We start from the raw sequence: 17124 nt of genomic DNA, 5'->3' as shown, positions 1-17124 counted from the left end.
AAATCCTTCTACAATAATGCAGTGAAGATCATCAGTAGACATTAATTGTTCAATTTGTCAGTGGATTTCTATTTATTTTCTGATTAAAAATATTGCAGGTAAGCTTGAGTGTGTTTGAAGAAAAAAAAATAGCACTCTGCCTGACTTGTATGTTCATCTGAGTTGACTTCATGTTTTGATTTGTGTTGTTTGTATAAATTTTCTATATTTTGTCTGTCTTAGTTGTGTTTCAAAAGCATGCCTTTTTTTTCCTTATGCACTATATAGCATGCAAGTTCTTTTTTAGAAATGTGTTGTGGCCTCCTACACCTGCCCTGAGGCTATCTGCAATAAATTATCATTCTTTGTATACACTCTGTTCTCACTGAATTCTGTGAAAACAGGATTGGACTCCTGAGTAAGACAAGATGATCTTTAAAAATAAATGTTCAAGGTACAATTCTGTTATTAATGCCTTAAAATAGCTTGGCATTATCATATATTCAGTGAATTTCTTTTCTCTTCTGTTGTGTAAGATGTTTTAAATTTATTTTCATTATGATGAGTATTTTAAAATGACATCTTGTCCAGTTACAGATTTTAAAAGCCTCTGATCTGCCAAGATTGCTTTTTCAGCTCAATCTTGCAATTTAGAATAGAAGTGAAGTTTTTACACTCAGTGAAAGAAAAGTAAAACTAGTCACACAAATAGATAGGCAGCCTCTCAGGCAAATAAGGGGTTTGTAAAGTCTGGCTTGTTGTGCATGTTCAGCTTTCATTGGCTTTGGTGGAAGGATTTTGCAACTTGATGTCTTGATATAAACATATCTCCTGAAGATATTTTGTCTTGGTTGGTGTGGTTAATATACTCTACTTCCTTATTACCAGGTTGAATATAAAAAGGAATATGAAAAGAAGAAAGACAAATATACTACAATTGTGGATACTCCAGAACACTTACGGACTACAAAAGTGAACAAGCAGATCAGTGATGTAAGTGTGCTCAGTTCCTCGCACGCACGCCTTCTGGGAATTCTCCCCTTTGAAGCACGACGCTTAACAATATGGCATTTCAACAGTCCATTGCAAAATATTTCCCATCTTGATTTTTTTCAATTTACACCAAGACTATCAAGAAATAATGTGATCTAATAATTTTGTATCTTCAGATTATTTACAAGTTGGAATATAACAAAGCAAAGCCTAAAGGCTATACTACGATCCATGATACACCTATGTTATTGCATGTGCGCAAGGTCAAGGACAGAATAAGTGATGTAAGTAAACCATCCTTGTCTGTAACATCAGAAAAACACATAATTAACTTTTTACTTTGATATGTGATATTTCTAACCTATATGCAATGCTGTAATAAAAATTAGCTTCTTATTAGAATGTGTTTTTATTTTCATGTAAAACTCCTTCTGTACTTAATGCCTTTTCAATAATGCAAGAGAATCTGGAAGTATTTAGGAAGTTTTATTATGTAAAGTTCTGCTGTTGCTCTTGGAACATTTTTGCTGGGATAGAGCAGCCTCTGCTAGTAATAAAATCCATGAGCTGGAACTGATGTCTAATTAAAGCCAGGATTTTGGGAGTCTGTTTCTGGGTTTTCTTCCTATTTCGGCTAATAACTTTTGTGGAGCCATGATTTAGACACTTTATCCTTTACTCTGTTTATTCAGTTCTTCTGTGGGCATTGTGAAAATGTAAGGTAGGTGTTTTGTTCTAAAATAATTATGTGTAGATTCTTGAATGGGGGACAATGGAAAGCTGATAGGAAGAGAGAAAAAGGAAGATGAACTGGACAGAGCAATGCTGTGGGGCTGGGGAGGCCTGGGCTTAAGTCCTTCTTCCACCTTATGCTTTCTGTGTGACATTCGTTTTGTTGTTCATAAGAGCTCTGTAAATAAAATGAGGATATTAGCACTTTCATAACTCAGGGTTGCACTGTGAGAGTAAGCACCTTGAAGTCTGAGTCCTTCAGATGCTGCACTGATTTTCTGTATAAAGAATAAGACTAGGAGGAAAAAGTAACAAAATTGTCCAGATACTAATGTGGATCCTAAGAGACAGAGATTTTCAAAAGTGACCTGTGAATTGAAGTACATTTTCTTGTTCCAAATTTGAGTGCTGAATTTGAGATTCTGTAAAGGGATTTTCAGAAAGCATCAAGTGTGGCTGTCAGAAAATAAGTTTCTTTAAATTATTTGTATTGGGTGCCAAAAATAGATAAAATTACTGTACACTCGGAGATTTTGGTAAATTTTAGTCTACACTTCATGGTGAGTTGTACCTACATATTTTCTATGCCAAAGGAACTGCTGCTGAAGAGGACCTTTCTTTCAGGCAGATGATTGATACTAAGTTGTACCAACATAATTTCTTTTTCTTCTGTTAAGATTCAATCTTGACAATTAGGAGCAAATTAGTTAATACTAGGTTTTTCATACTTTGCTGCTTTTCTTGTTTACAGTGGTAACTTTAATGTATTATCTTTGTAAACATTTTTTATGTTTTTCTTTCTTTAGCTGAAATACAAAGAGCTGTATGAGAGGAATAAATCTCACTGCAATGTCATAGCCGATTCAGTTCATATTAAGACTCCAAGGCATGCTTACAAGCTAAACAGCAACGTGAGTTCTGTTTTATTAACACTTTCATTGTTGGGTTGGGACTAGTGGTTGGGATAGTGGTTGGGACTAGCAAAGGAGACCAAGAGAAATTATTTTCCATTTCTGTTGAAATTCAGTGAGCTTAGATATTCCTTCTAATTCTTACACTGCTTGAATAACATATATGTTAATTTATTTCACACTAAAATACTCATTTATAAAGGTTGTCCTGGAGGTCACATGAGATTCCCTGTATGTCACATAGACATCTACTATTCTTCGAGCTCCTCTCTGTTTCTCTGACAAAGAGACGTAACTGCCTCTGAAATTCTGCTTGATGATGTTCTTATAGACAAAGCAAGTTCTTTTTAGGAAGCTCTCATTTGTTTTCTGTTAGCTGTGGTCTTGCATCCGCTGTGATAGGCAAGGAACTGAAAACACTCACCTACCTCAAAGTCATGACATCTTCTCCATCCCTCATATTCCTTTCTCCATCCAGCAGTGGAAAACCTAGAGCAAATGGACTCCTGCTGGATTGGTCATGATTCAGAGGAAAGCACTAATCTGGTGTAGACGCCTTTTTTTTTTAACTTCTTCTCTCTTTATTTGGTCCTGACCAAAAGAGACTTTGCATCTGTATAAATTTGGTGTCTAAATTACACAACCTCAAATTAATTTATTTTTTCTTGTTGTTTCCCTATAAACAGCTGGATTATAAGAAAAAATATGAAGCAGCCAAGGCTCATTGGCACTGGATTGCTGATAGGCCTGACTTTGTGCAAGCAGCCAAGTCATCTCTGCAACAGAGTGATGTAAGAGAATCAGAACAAACTGAAACCTCTCCCCTTTTCGCAATAAAAAAAACGTTGTAGAAGGTTTGGTGTGATTTTTGTTGTCACTTGTTTTCTCTTCCTGCAGTATGAATACAAGCTGGACCGTGAATTCCTAAGAGGATGCAAACTCTCTGTCACAGATGATAAAAACACAGTATTGGCTTTAAATAATGCCATCTTGGCAAGCGATGTAAGTATCTGAACACCCACTTTTTCTGTTCTACTAGAACTTTACATACTACATAACCTACATTATTGGCATATTGCTCCTATGAATACAGTGTATTCAAAGCAGGATCTCTTTTGTGACTGCTATTCAGTAGAATCATTTTGCAGAAAAAATGAAATGATAAGGATTTATGAAAAAGAAGTTATGCAGATTAAACCTTTCTCTAACAAATTGAATCCTAAATAGAATTTGCAGTTTTCTCAAACTGTTGAATATCTGCTGATTGCATTAATAATCAAGGGTTGAAAATTTTTTCTCAGTCTGACTTCATTATTTGGTATGTTTATTTCATTAACAAATTGGCAAAACCAGAATAAATCTGGTCTTATAAATGTCACTGACCTGGTTTGTGGATTTGCAAACTAGATAAATATTCAGATTTAACATTGCCTGAACACCCTAGATTTTTAGTATGTTTATAGATTCCTCTTATTAAAATGCAAATATTATCTGGAGAAAATTAAAAAATTAAGCTACATGTATTATTTACACATAAGACAAAGTATGTTTAATAGTTCCTAGCAATATATTCAATATATTAATAAAATTCTGCATGATAGCTATAGGAATACGTAGTCTGGAAAAAATCTCGGCAGACATCAGACTGTGGGATCACCTGCAAACTTTTGCGCTAACAAGCAGTCACAGCTTAGTCATTTCTTTTTAGATTATCACAAGACAAGATATGCATAACTTCACATATCTTTTCTCCCTGCTAGGTAAAATACAAAGAGAAGCATAACAAAGCTCGAGGAACATGCCTTGTTGTCCCAGATACACCCCAGATCCTCCTGGCTAAGAATGTCAGCTCTCTTGTGTCTGAGGTAAAACATCTGACATTCATTGTTTTTTTTTTTAAATAGGTCCTTTTAATATTCTGTGTAGATTTTTGTTTGTTTGTTTGTTGTTTTTTTTTTAATCTATTTTCCTTCTGTGCTTTCAGAACAAATACAAAGAACATAGCAAGAAGCAGCTTCCACATGGGTCTTACACAACCCTGCCTGAGACACGAGACACTGCTCATGTGAAAGAGGTGACCAAGAACGTCAGTGAGGTAAGTAACTAGTGTGGTGACACTTTATGGTGACCTTGTTACCTGATACCTCTGACTCTTTAGACTGTTGCTTGCTTTAGAGTACATGGTATATAGTCTGGTCATGGAAATGCCCAAGGAGTCAGCAAAGATGAATTCCCTGCCAGAAGGAGACTTTAACAAAGAGCTAAACCCGTTTTATTGGGAAGCTATTGAAATATTCTGAAGAAAAGCAAGCAGGCTAAGTGCTTAGGGGTGGGCCTTACTTCAGATTCCATTTTTCATAGAACACAATATAAACCCAAATCATCAACTGCAAATAACAAGTTTTAATAAGCTAAAATGTAAATTGTGACCAGCAAGCTAGGGGCCATAAATTTTGAAACTTAGAAGACTGCATTTTATCTGTCTTAACAGTTTCTCTGAGCTTAGTTCCAAGTATCAGTAGCATTTATGTCCTTGTGAGATTACAAAATCACACATGGCTCTTTTTGCTCTCAACAGACAAATTATAAAAAGAAGTTTGTGAAGGAGAAAGGCAGGTCTGACTATTCTGTGATGTTGGAGCCTCCTGAAGTGAAACATGCCATGGAAGTGGCTAAGAAACAGAGTACCGTAAGTTTATCTTGTGCTTTCTTTAACTAAATAGTTTGTATAAGCAAATTGAAACCAAAGTCAGCTGAAAGAAACACAAATTTACCTACTTTGGGATTTCCTCCCAGCCTTTATGTTCAGGTGTAATTCTGGAGGACAAAGATGTGAATATTTACAGATGTAAAACTGCACAGAAATAAAGGATTTATTTGAAAATCATATCTATCTTTAATAACATGATAGGATTTAAAGTAACGTATTGCAAATCAAACTTAATAATTTCTTTCATTCCTTCAAATTCAGACAGAATTACGTGTGCTTATTCATTTGTAGACAACTTGCAAAAACTGTTTTTTTACATTCTTTGTGAAATGATTAAAAAAAATATCCTAGGCACTTTTCCGCAAGCACTGTTGGGTCCTTCCTTATTTAGGTATATTCCTCATGAACAAACGTCAGTAATCTGCTTTCCTCTGTCTATCATCACGGTTTAGGTTGAATACAAGAAAGATGCTAAATCTAAGCTCCACTACACACCTATAGCAGATCGACCAGATATTAAAAAAGCAACGCAAGCTGCCAAGTTAATTAGCGATGTGAGTGTTGTTTTTTTAAATTTTCTGTATAACTACTTAGCAGTAATTTTAGTATAAAAAATAGTAAAAGTAATTAGAAAGGCATGTGGTCACTGCTAAGCTATACACTTTTTATGTTTTCTCTGTGTTAGATTGAATATAAGAAGCGTGGAGAAGCTGGCATAGGCGTAACCATGCTGGGACGTCCAGATATTGAACTTGCAAAGGAGGTGTCAAAGCTAACTAGCCAGGTAATAATAAAAAAATGTAATGATAAAAGGTTTGTGAAGCTTTCAAGCAGCGAAAGTAATGAGTTCAGATTGGCTGAGACATGATATTAACTTATACAATAATATTAATATTATAACTGGAATTATTTCTAGATTAAGGGTTAAGGGAATATTTTAAAGGGAACACATAGAAAACTTAAATCCTGATGTGAGGCTATTGCTTTGTTAAATAAACAACAGCTGATTGGATTGAGTGCTGGATTCTGCTTACGGTGATATCAGTGAGACCTGATTCACTACTTTCTTGTCTGGTAGTCGTTTATATCTGCATAACGGCTACAAGACTGGTCGAGTCACTTTCTCAAAAATTAGGCTGGTGGAGAATTGTGCTCAGATGCTAAAACTCTCCTGGCTTTAATGAGAGCAGAAGTGATCCCTCTATACCGGCTGGAGAGAGGATTCAGAGAAGGAGGAGACAGGGAATTTATAACCTCTGTGTTTTATTTGTGTTCTTTCCTTCACTTTCTTTTAATTCTTCTGTCATCTCTAAAATCTTATTGTGTTTCCATCTTCTTAAAAATGTCATTTATAATTCTTCTACAATGTCCAGTATCAACATTTTTAGGGAATAGCAAAAGCTAAAATGTAGAATGTACAGGTAGCTGAATAGCTGTGCAGCTTACAAATTTATAAATTCTGTGAATGCTGAAAACAGTTGGTATGTAGCAGAATTAAACTGGCCTTCTTACAAAACGCTGCTGGTCCAGGGGGTAAGTCTGTATATCCTAAAGATAAAACAGGACAAGTGGTACCCCTAAAAGGCAGCTGATGGTTTTCAAGAGTGTTGCCTAAAAATGAAGTAATCCAGAATTAGAAACTATTTTTTGAAGAAGCCTAGAAACTCTTAGTAGCTCTCTTGTCTCCGGTAGTGAAATGGATACAAATTTGTTGCTTGTTCACTTGTGTGATATTTTTTAAAAAAGTAAAATAAAAATCAGCACTTACACATATAAGCATAAAATATTCTTACATTAGAGATTTTTAATAACTTTTCTACTGGCTTATTAAATGTCAGTAATGGAGGTACAGAATTTCCTTAAAATGATGCCATGACAAGATCTTTCAAATACTAGGGCTGAGGTGTTAGTGATATTCTCTTTTGTTTCCTTTTCTGGGTACTGGCTTTCAAAGAAGCAGCATTTTGCCTAATTCTTATTATCCATCTTCATGAGGTGGACATTCAGTTTCTTTTTGCTACTTACTTTCTACTCCTGACCTTTAAAAGAATCTTCTATTTTGACATTAATATGCTGTATTAATATAAGCTTGTTTACTTTTATACAACAGTCTTGATCCGCAGTTAGCGTGAAGCACATGCTTGCTGTTCCCTGTGATAATTTTTTCCACCAGGATCTCAGTTCTACTTGGTTCTTTCTCACCACTTCATGCTTTAATCCTGTAATTGTTTGCGTTTCTAATCTGGCTTTCTTGCTACGCATTATAGGCAGAATACCTCAAACGACACGTGAGAGGGCATGGAGCTGCATCTTATGATACACCATGGATGAGAACCTTTAAGAAAGCTAATATGCTAAGTAGTCATGTAAGATAAATTTAAGTGACACAACTGGGAATGCCATTTTTATGCATCTTTCTCTTTCTTGCATATTATCTTTATAACTACAAGTTGTTAAAAGATTTTATGATGCAGCAGTTGCACTGGATCTTTTGGTGTCAAAGGTGTTGAATGTAGCAAAACTTGTGAGGCTGCTCGTTTTGATATGACCTTCTTTTTTCCTATGGAAAGACAGTGCATGGGAATTCTGTGGGTGGGGAATTTGTCTGCTCCAAAAACAGCACACAGAGCTTGAAACTTTATTGCGGCCTTCATTTTGGCCTTGGAGCTTGCAGTGTTTTTAATGGAAGTTCCCAATGCACTCATGCAACATGAAAACTCACCTCTTTCACACAAAAATACCAAAAGCAGCAAGTAAGCTTGACTTATGGAAATATATGCTTTGGTATGACAAACCTAGACGATGGTGCAGGTCATTTTCAGGGAACGTTCACACCTTATGCAGGATGCTCACACTGGGATTTCAAGCTGTTCTGTTCACACTGTGCTGGAGGGGCATAATGGAAGCGTAGTGTATGAGTAAATCCCTCCCAGAGCCTCCGAGAAGCCTGCCCTGTAGTGATTTAAGGGCACATATTTTCTTTTGTTTCTTGCCATCCCCAAAGCTATGCAGAACAGAAGAAGTATGGCTACGTAGCAGTTTTTGAAGTAGCAGTAGACAGGTTTGTGCCATTTCTGTCTTGCACATGTGTTTCCAAATGAAAAAAGGGGTTTCTTGTTTCTCTCTGTCTAGCCATGACTGCTGCATGCAACTGGTGCATGTTTGAATGCCGGCTACTATATTTGTCAAGCAAAACAAGAATTTTTTCAGTGAAACCAGGGACTTTTAAACTGGCACCTAGTCCAGAAAAATAAAGTATAAGAAAAAGAAGAAATGATGTTTATTCTCATTCAGTGATAATGAGCTCCTCCTTTTCCATGCTTTCGTTCTGATGCTAAGCAGTTCTCTTCGTAGTATTGTAAACATGCTTTGATACGATTTTGGAGGTCCTGAGAGAAAATTAATTATTTCAGAGACAATAATGGGGCAAATAATAATTGGTGTAATCTTTAACTTTGTTTTTCTTCTGGGCATTTCTTCTTGGACTAGCAACATCTTTTGTCTTTATACAAGATTATATCCAGTTCATTTATCCACTTGCCTGTTTTTGGTTGTGTCTCATCTGTCTGTCTGCAATGCTTGCTTTTAATTTTGCACAGATCTTTCAATCAAATTTCTTCTGGGTTTCAAAAAAGTGAATTCTTTGGCGTGGTGGGCTGATCTTGATCATATGTTAATATTACATTCCCATAACTTCACAGATACTAGTGAACTTATTTTTGATTTTCATTTTTGTGAGGTCAGAATCAATACTGATTCCCTTTATGTCAAAAATGTTGATATTCCTTGTTTTGTTAAGCAGTTACATAACTTCTGGACTTGCCTGCTTCATTATGTGTTTTATTTTATCTGAATGTTGGCCTATTTTGCAAAACAAAAGAGGGACAGTGCTGTACAGCATGAGGGGTATGGTGCTGTATGGGCAGGAATGTGCCAATGAATTCAAAAGTGTAAAATCTGTGGAATGTGATTTAACTCTGCATTCAAGCATTTTATTTTTTTTTTTTACTAACACAAAACTATCTGTTTAAATTTCTGTAAATGTCATTATAATTTAAAAACCTGTAGCATGGTTCAGTTGTTCCTCAATTTAATTATCAGTTCTTCAGTAGTTTGTTTTGTTTCAATTTTTGTATAAATATGGCTTGGGAAGTCAATTTTTACTGAAGAACTATTCAAACTCTTTCCTCATCAGCCACAGTCTTATTTTATTTGAATGCTTTTTAAAAATATTATTTTGGTCCTGAACAAGATCAGATTCTTTTAGAAAGACTGATGACAGTTGTTGAGTTCTTGTTCTTTAGGCCAGGGGTGAAGGCTGCTAGTTTTGTTAGTGTAAAGCATCTCCAAAGAAATGTGTATTGGTAAGTGGAAAGAAACGTCATTGCCTCACCTCTTTCCATACCAGTTAGAATACTACTACAGGGAAGACGTGGAAAGAAAAAAAAAAGTCAGATTTTTTATTCTGATGGTTCTTCTAATAGGGATGAACTTACATACTAACTGTGGGCTCAATTTAGACAAGCCAGATCTTAAGGCTGAAGTTTTGAGAACCAAATCTTTAATTCTTTGTGTTTTTCCTGCACTCTTCTGCAACAATTTCACGAATCTCTGATAGCAAAAAAAATACTAAAAAAATGTTCCTGATGGAATAGTCCCTTCTGCAGGTTCACAAGCAGCAGTGAGGAATTTACCTTTAGCTGGAGCTGTAGCAGTGTGTTGGGACAAGCCGTGCTGGAGGAGGGAGGGACCTCATTTAAGTCATTAGCAGAACTCCCATTTGTAGAAACACTTCTGTGCCTCCAACCCATATCTGCTGAAATTTCCTGACTTACAGGCGTGTTTATGAATATGGTTTATCCTGCTGATGTCAATCTGATGTGGTTTGGAAGCATTATTGAGCCTCTTGTGTAACCTAATTCCTAATAATTAATTGTATCATTATTCTGTATGTGATCATTACCATCTTTCTTTGTTTCTGCTTTATACAGAGCATGATATGTATACAACTGTATGTATAAAAGCATTTGGTACGTTTGCTGTCTGTAATGCTTGTATGTCTTGAGGTTGTTTTTATATTTCATATTTCTCTGAGAGATGTGTAAAATTTTCTTTTAAATACTCTTTATGTTTGTGTCAGTTTGTCTCTTTGTGAAATACAATAATCTCTTATATATGTGTGCTTCCCATCAAATGAAAAGTCTTTATGTTTCAGAGGGTCAGAATTTAGCTGTATTTTGCCAGCATAATTCTCTTCACTGTGTCTGCTACTATTTTTGCAATGAAGAGATGCTATCTGTGCACTGAATGAAAAATTGCAACTGATATTTTGTAAATACAGACGTAGATTTTCTTTCCATGTCAGGTGATCTTTAAAATAGCTTTTATTCCAATGGATGCCTTCAAGTTACTGCTGCTTTGTTCTTCTGCTTACTATCAGCATGAGATACAGTTTCTTTGCCTTCTGCAACCAAACAAGTTAATATTCAAGAGTAGTTGTAATACTTGATTGTTTTTGAATTTAGGTTAAATACAAGGAGAATTTTTCCAGAGAGAAGGGTAAAAAGCCAAAGTATGATTTAAAGGAGGCTAAAATCTACAAGACCATGAAAGATGCTCACAACATGGCTAGTGAGGTATGTCTACTTATACATTTCCTATAGGGAAGTTAAAAATTTCAGACTTCGTTAATGAAGACCTTCTTTATGTTCTTAGTACATTAAGTATCACAGGTTTTATTAACAGTCTTTGCTGATACTGTTTGCCCTTTCCTACCTGCAGGTGAAATATAAGGCAGATTTAAAGAAACTTCATAAGCCTGTCACAGACATGTCTGAATCGCTGATTATGAACCACGTCCTGAGTACAAGCCAGCTCGCCAGTGCTGTAAGCTCATCAGCTAACCCCAGATCCGTTTGGTTTTTCCATTCTTACTGATTCAGTTCTGAATTGACCTCTGCTAACTATTTCTGTAACAACTCCTCCCTCTCTTGTTGTTCCTGGGACATCACCTGGTAGTGATCTCTTCCTCTCCTGTCTAATGAGCACTTCCTAGTCAACTAGCAACTTTGCACATTTATCCTCTGGGCAGTGAAAACTTTAGCTGTAGAACTGCTAATATTTTAAATCTTCTAATCATTTTTAGTGGAATCATTCTTTATTACATTTTAACTGATTGCATCTCACTAACAAATGGTGTTTTTTTCCATTTTTTCTTTTTTCTTTACTGCTTACTATAATTTAAAACTTTTTTTCTTTTTTTCTTTCATTTTTATGTTTAACATCCCCCTGTTGCAGAAGTACAGAATTATGCCTAACAAAATATTTGGTGATTTTATTGAAAAAGGACAAAAGTCATTATTGCCTGACAAAGCCTTTTCATATTTCTGTTGTGTTTTCTTTTTCCTTTTTTTTAATCCTGGTTTTGAAAAGTCTTTGCTGCATTTGAAATGATCAGAAAAGATAAGTGTTCATCCGCATATTTAAAAATAATATCTGATTTTGGGGGTTAAACTTCTTGTTTTGGTTTGTTTTTTTGTTTTTTTTTTCTTTTCTAATTTCTCTTTGATGATCCATTGAAGTGTTGCATTGATTGGACCTAAGAAGCAGATTTGCTGAGGGTTTTTTTTTTATTGAGATGATTTTTGACACCTTCCCTTCAGTACCAGTACAAGAAGCAATATGAGAAGAGTAAGGGTCACTACCATGTGGTGCCAGATAATCTTGAACAGGTTCATCTAAGGGAGGCATCAGAACTACAGAGCCAAGTAAGTTGGTCACGTTTCTCATTAACCTCACTTGTTCAGTACCAAACTCTGCATCACAGAAGTCATCCTAGCAAATTCTCCAATGTATAACCATCTCTGTGCCTGTCCGCTTTATAAACACTGCAGAACTGAGAGAACAGAAGTCAAGGAGAAATATTTGCTCTTTTGCTCTCATAGAACCCATACAAAATGTCTGTATGATTTCCGCATTCTGAAGTAGATCATGAAGTTACTTATTTCTGCTGTACCTAGATCTTGTTGCACAGTATAATAACATTCATCAGGATGATTTCATCTGTAGAAAAAAGGGACAAATAATCACAGAAAGTGGAGACTGAAAGAAATAGGATTGTTGCTGACAGTATATTTTCTATTGCTTTACTCATCCTAGTCACAAGTGATAGAAAGGAGAGTTCTGCTGCTTTTCTTTTGCTACCATAATTGCTCTAACAATCCAAAACAATACCTACTGTTAGATGTGTCTATTGATATTTTTCCCCTCTGCAATACAGCAAATCCATTCCAGAGAAACCCATCCTCTGATTTGGTCTCTACTCCTCTTTATTCTAGATATTTATTGACCCTACAGCAAGAGAAAAATTATTGCTAGATCACAAAGTGCCATAGTTATTGTTTTGCTGCATGGCACAGAAGAGCAAAAAGGTTACATAGCAAAGGAGTACACGAAAAAGGTCATAAATCTGTTGGTATTTAGTGTAAGTCACCACTTGTTGCTCTAGTTTGAGATCTGCATCTTCCTCAGCTGAAGACCAGTCTTATCATTACCTCATGTAGCAGTCTAAAAATCGATTCCCTAAAGGCAGGATGCTATAACTTGAGTCAAGAATATCTTCATCCTGGTGGATATTTTATGTCCTGGACACTGATGTGCAGAATTAGGTAGCAAGTCACTGAACTGCTGCTAACACTCCAGCGATCCCCTGGTGTGTACCTGGCTGAGCTCAGGCAGGCTCACGAGCAGCCTGAGGGCCTTCAAGCTAGTTTTTTACGGCTACCTGTCTTCCTTCTTGCGATCACTTATTTCTTGAAATCTGAGCTGACACTGCTTCTCCTTTACAATAGGAAATAAGCTGGTAGAATTCGAGGCCACATGTTTTACTAAGCCTGACCTTTGATTTTACATTTGACAATAATTAATGTGGATCTCAGGAAGGTAATCAGTGTTAGCGGTTCGTTTTTTACCTGAGGTCTGTTGACTCGAGTAGGCTCATACTAGTTGATGAGTTGGTTCTTTGATTATTCAGGAGAGTAACTTTTTTCTGTTCTTCTCAGGTGAAATACAGAGAAAAGTATGAGAAGGAAAAAGGAAAACCTATGTTGGACTTTGAAACTCCAACGTACCTTACTGCAAAAGAATCTCAGCTCATGCAGAGTGAGGTAAGATTCAAATCACTACTGTTAGACTGAAGAAACTTTATAAAGATATTGGCAGTTATACTCTTGTGTATGCTGATAGACTTTAAAAAATTATTGTTACATTACATCTTATGTTTCCCTACATTAGTTAGGAAATACTACTTTTAAAATTCATGAAATTTCCCTGTGCAACCCCGAAGTACATATTTTGAGTTTTGAGTCCGTAGAAGAAATGCAATGTGCAGTACATATCACTTAAGCTCTTGCAACAGAATATGTTATGTATGTCAGTTACCAAAGTCCACGGAAAGATTTTTCTAGACGTCGGTGTAAGTACCTTGGTTATTGTTTTCACCTGAGAAGTCTAGTCGTGAGAAAGCCATTTATTGCCTGTTTGTCTCTGCTGTCACAGTGTTCTCACTGACCTGTCATTCTATTTCCTCAAGCAGTTATTTTCTGTTTGTTTGAAGTTTTATCTTGTTCTGTCACAAATGAAGGCTTATACATGTTGACTTATACACTTGCATAAGGCCCTTAGTCATTATGTTTGAGTGATTCCATTGAATGTTTTCTCTACATATATAAATAAGCAGAAGCAATACAAATGCAGGGTCAGGTCATATTTCCACTGGAACCAATGATCTGTTTCATGGACTTTAATAGAAAAAAGATTTATTCTGTTAGCTGCCTGCAGCGCTGACTATAGCAGATTGTCACTGTGACTTTAATACTGAACTACTGCTCCTTTTCCATCCTCCCAATAGTTTTTCATGTAATTAAAAGTAAAAATGTAATAAATATTTGCTATTTTGCTTTTTTTTCTTCTTTTTACTTTCATTAGAAAGAATATAAGAAGGACTTTGAAGAGTCCATTAAGGGCAGAAACCTTACTGGCTTGGAGATTACACCATCCTTATTACATGTCAAATATGCAACCAAAATAGCAAGCGAGGTAGCAGTTACTCTGTGTTTAGTTCCTCTGTCAAATTAAATAATTTCACTAATTATCCTCAGCAGCATTCCTTCTTCACCACTTCCTTTTCCCTAACCATTCATTTTAAGCATGTTGACACGTATTTTTGTGTTGTGATCTAATTTGTTGTGGACATTTATTTCACTGTTCATTAACTGTATTCATGTTTACTGTATCTCTTTCTGACACTCATCAGTGTGACTGTTCCATTTGTGGGGTGTATGTGTGTGCCTTTTCAATTTACGTGGAACAATTTGTACTATCCTGTATTCTGTTTCTGTAGTTTGTATATAACCCTCTACAGTATTCTTTATTGTTTTAAAAAAAACCTTTTGGATCTTTTTTTTCATTTTTTGCAACAAAATTGTGGTGTGTAGAACTCTATCTAGTCTGGCTTTGCAGTTTTGTTTTCTTTCTTCTGTAGAAAGAGTACAGGAGGGATCTGGAGGAAGGTGTCAAAGGCAAAGGTCTAACAGCCTTAGAAGAGACTCCAGACATGTTAAGAGCAAAGAATGCAACTCAAATCCTAAATGAGGTAAAAAAAAAAAAAAAAAAAAAAAGCTGCCTGGAAACTATCTGAGTGGATATAACAGCCTCCACTTGATAAGTGCACATGACAGTATGACACTAATATGAACTAGTCAGTCACTAGAAAATCTTTAGTAGAAAGAAAAATGACTGCTTTTTGGTGGCTACGCTTAAAAATGGGAGCCTGAACTTGTAGCGAATGGTTCCTGGCTGTGCAATAACATTTTATGTCGCTGTCAGGGGTATAGATGGGAATCAGGTGCTGCAATCAATGGCCAGATCAGTCAAGGGGGAAACTGAATCAAGATGGTGGTGCAGCAAGGCTAAGGGTAGGAACTGAAGGTGTCACTTTGGCAAGCGGGGTGTCCTAGGTCATGAGCAGTCACCAAGGACTGGGAGCCAAGGCTGAGGAGACTAGAAGGAAAACAGGAGGTCAGAAAAGGACTAGAGTGAGGGAACCAGACTGGCAAACTTCTGCAGCTGGGAGATGCGCTGTGCAGAGCGAGCTCTTTTCAAGTGCTTTATACTTAAAACAGCAGCTGTGCTTATGGTGCTTCCCCCTCCCAAGGCTGACAAGTGCTAAGCGTTGTCAGCTGCTGCGGGACTCCTGGCCAAGGAAGGGTCTGCCCAGCACTGATGGAGAGAGCTGGCCAGCAGGCAGGCAGGCTGCAAGCTTAGCAGTGGCTTTAGTTACGCACTGGACTGGTGTAATAAATATTTTATAGTGACTGTTTTTGTAGGTTAAGCTTAGCTCATATTTTAAGGGCTTTAACTTCATCAGGCTGAAAGCTGAAAAAGTAACTTTTTAAATGTTACTGATGATATGGCTTGTTAACAAAATACTCTTCAAGGTAAGCATGCTGATTGACAACAGTATTTTGTACTTGCTAATGCAGTGATTGTTTTAGAGTTATTCAAAGAGCCTATATTTTGTTACCATAGAATATTACAAGCAGACGTATTCAGCTCAGTTCAGCAGAGCTGGCATACAGATATGAATGATACCGGTTTATACAAAATAAATCTTTTAGACCTTAGTGGATATCTTTTCCACCTTTGGGGAGAGTGGCTGCTGTTGCACTGAGATTTTAGGGAGGATATTCATTCCAAAAGGCTCGGAATATGTCAGAGAATCCTGACTCCTTGCGTTTTTAGACATTTAGGCATGACACTTCTGTGACCACTTTTCACTACCGCATGCATTTCATACACTGCTCCCTCCCTATTGCTGCTTTTCTGTACAAGTCATTTTTTTGTGCTGCCACAGTCTGATGACCTGAAGGAACCTTGAGATTACTGATGTGAGAAAGAAGAGTGAGCTTGATATAGCTGGTCTGTAGTGTGCCTCCACTCACTGCTGCAGGAGTGCAGTTTGTTCTCAAGATTTAAGGGATACACTTTTTAATATATAGTATATACACTTTAGTATATAGTAGCTACATTTTAGTATTAAAATATACACTTTAATGACATTATATGTGTTTTTAATTGTGAGTTTATATTAGTATTAGTCCTATTTTGTGGTGTTATGAGACTATTTGAAGTTGCCAAAGGGATTGCATTCTCATTGACCTTTTAAAAGTATCTTTTTACTATCTTCATTTGCAGAAAGAGTACAAAAAAGCACTGGAACTGGAAATCAAAGGAAGAGGTCTGACAGAACTGGCTTTGGAGACACCAGATTTTGTGAGAGCAAAGAATGCCACTGACATTGCCAGCCAGGTCTGCGCAAATAACTCATATATCGTATCTGCTGTCTTTTTTTAAAAGAAAATTCATTAACATTTTTTTTCTGTGTAAACCAAATGAAAATTGTTGTCATACATGTGATTAAGGCAGCTAAGTGTGAGCTTTCCCCAACAGATCAAATACAAACAGTTGGCAGAAATGGAGAAAGCCAACTACACCAGTGTTGTTGATACTCCAGAGATTATTCATGCCCAGCAGGTCAAGAACCTTTCAAGCCAGGTAACCTGACTGAAGAGATTTAATCATTGTTCATGGGGAACACATGAGCAGATACTAGTTTGGCACATTTTTTCTTCAATAAATCTGAATAGCTACCTGTTACAATGTTCAGGAGATACACTGGAAAACCAAATGCCCTAGAGCTGTGATGGGGCATCTCTTACATTGAAATTCCATTTCAGTATG

General features: G+C 36.3%; 1 protein-coding gene across 1 annotated transcript in view; it reads left to right on the top strand.

Moving 5' to 3' along the window:
* Positions 1–17124, top strand: part of NEB (nebulin) — a 146712-nt gene that overhangs the window by 108498 nt on the left and 21090 nt on the right. Inside the window, exons 115-133 of the mRNA XM_067298601.1 lie at positions 868–972; positions 1149–1256; positions 2511–2615; positions 3302–3406; positions 3513–3617; positions 4376–4480; positions 4600–4710; positions 5194–5304; positions 5778–5879; positions 6011–6109; positions 7593–7691; positions 10851–10961; positions 11107–11211; positions 11988–12092; positions 13386–13490; positions 14311–14421; positions 14867–14977; positions 16579–16692; positions 16834–16938. Of these exons, the coding sequence (XP_067154702.1) occupies positions 868–972; positions 1149–1256; positions 2511–2615; positions 3302–3406; positions 3513–3617; positions 4376–4480; positions 4600–4710; positions 5194–5304; positions 5778–5879; positions 6011–6109; positions 7593–7691; positions 10851–10961; positions 11107–11211; positions 11988–12092; positions 13386–13490; positions 14311–14421; positions 14867–14977; positions 16579–16692; positions 16834–16938 (2022 nt within the window). The remainder of the gene's footprint in view (positions 1–867; positions 973–1148; positions 1257–2510; positions 2616–3301; positions 3407–3512; positions 3618–4375; positions 4481–4599; positions 4711–5193; positions 5305–5777; positions 5880–6010; positions 6110–7592; positions 7692–10850; positions 10962–11106; positions 11212–11987; positions 12093–13385; positions 13491–14310; positions 14422–14866; positions 14978–16578; positions 16693–16833; positions 16939–17124) is intronic.

Source organism: Apteryx mantelli, chromosome 6 (assembly GCF_036417845.1).
Source record: "Apteryx mantelli isolate bAptMan1 chromosome 6, bAptMan1.hap1, whole genome shotgun sequence".
Lineage (NCBI taxonomy): Eukaryota > Metazoa > Chordata > Aves > Apterygiformes > Apterygidae > Apteryx > Apteryx mantelli.
The sequence above is the reverse complement of the archived record's forward strand: the minus strand, read 5'-3'. Positions and strand labels throughout refer to the sequence as shown.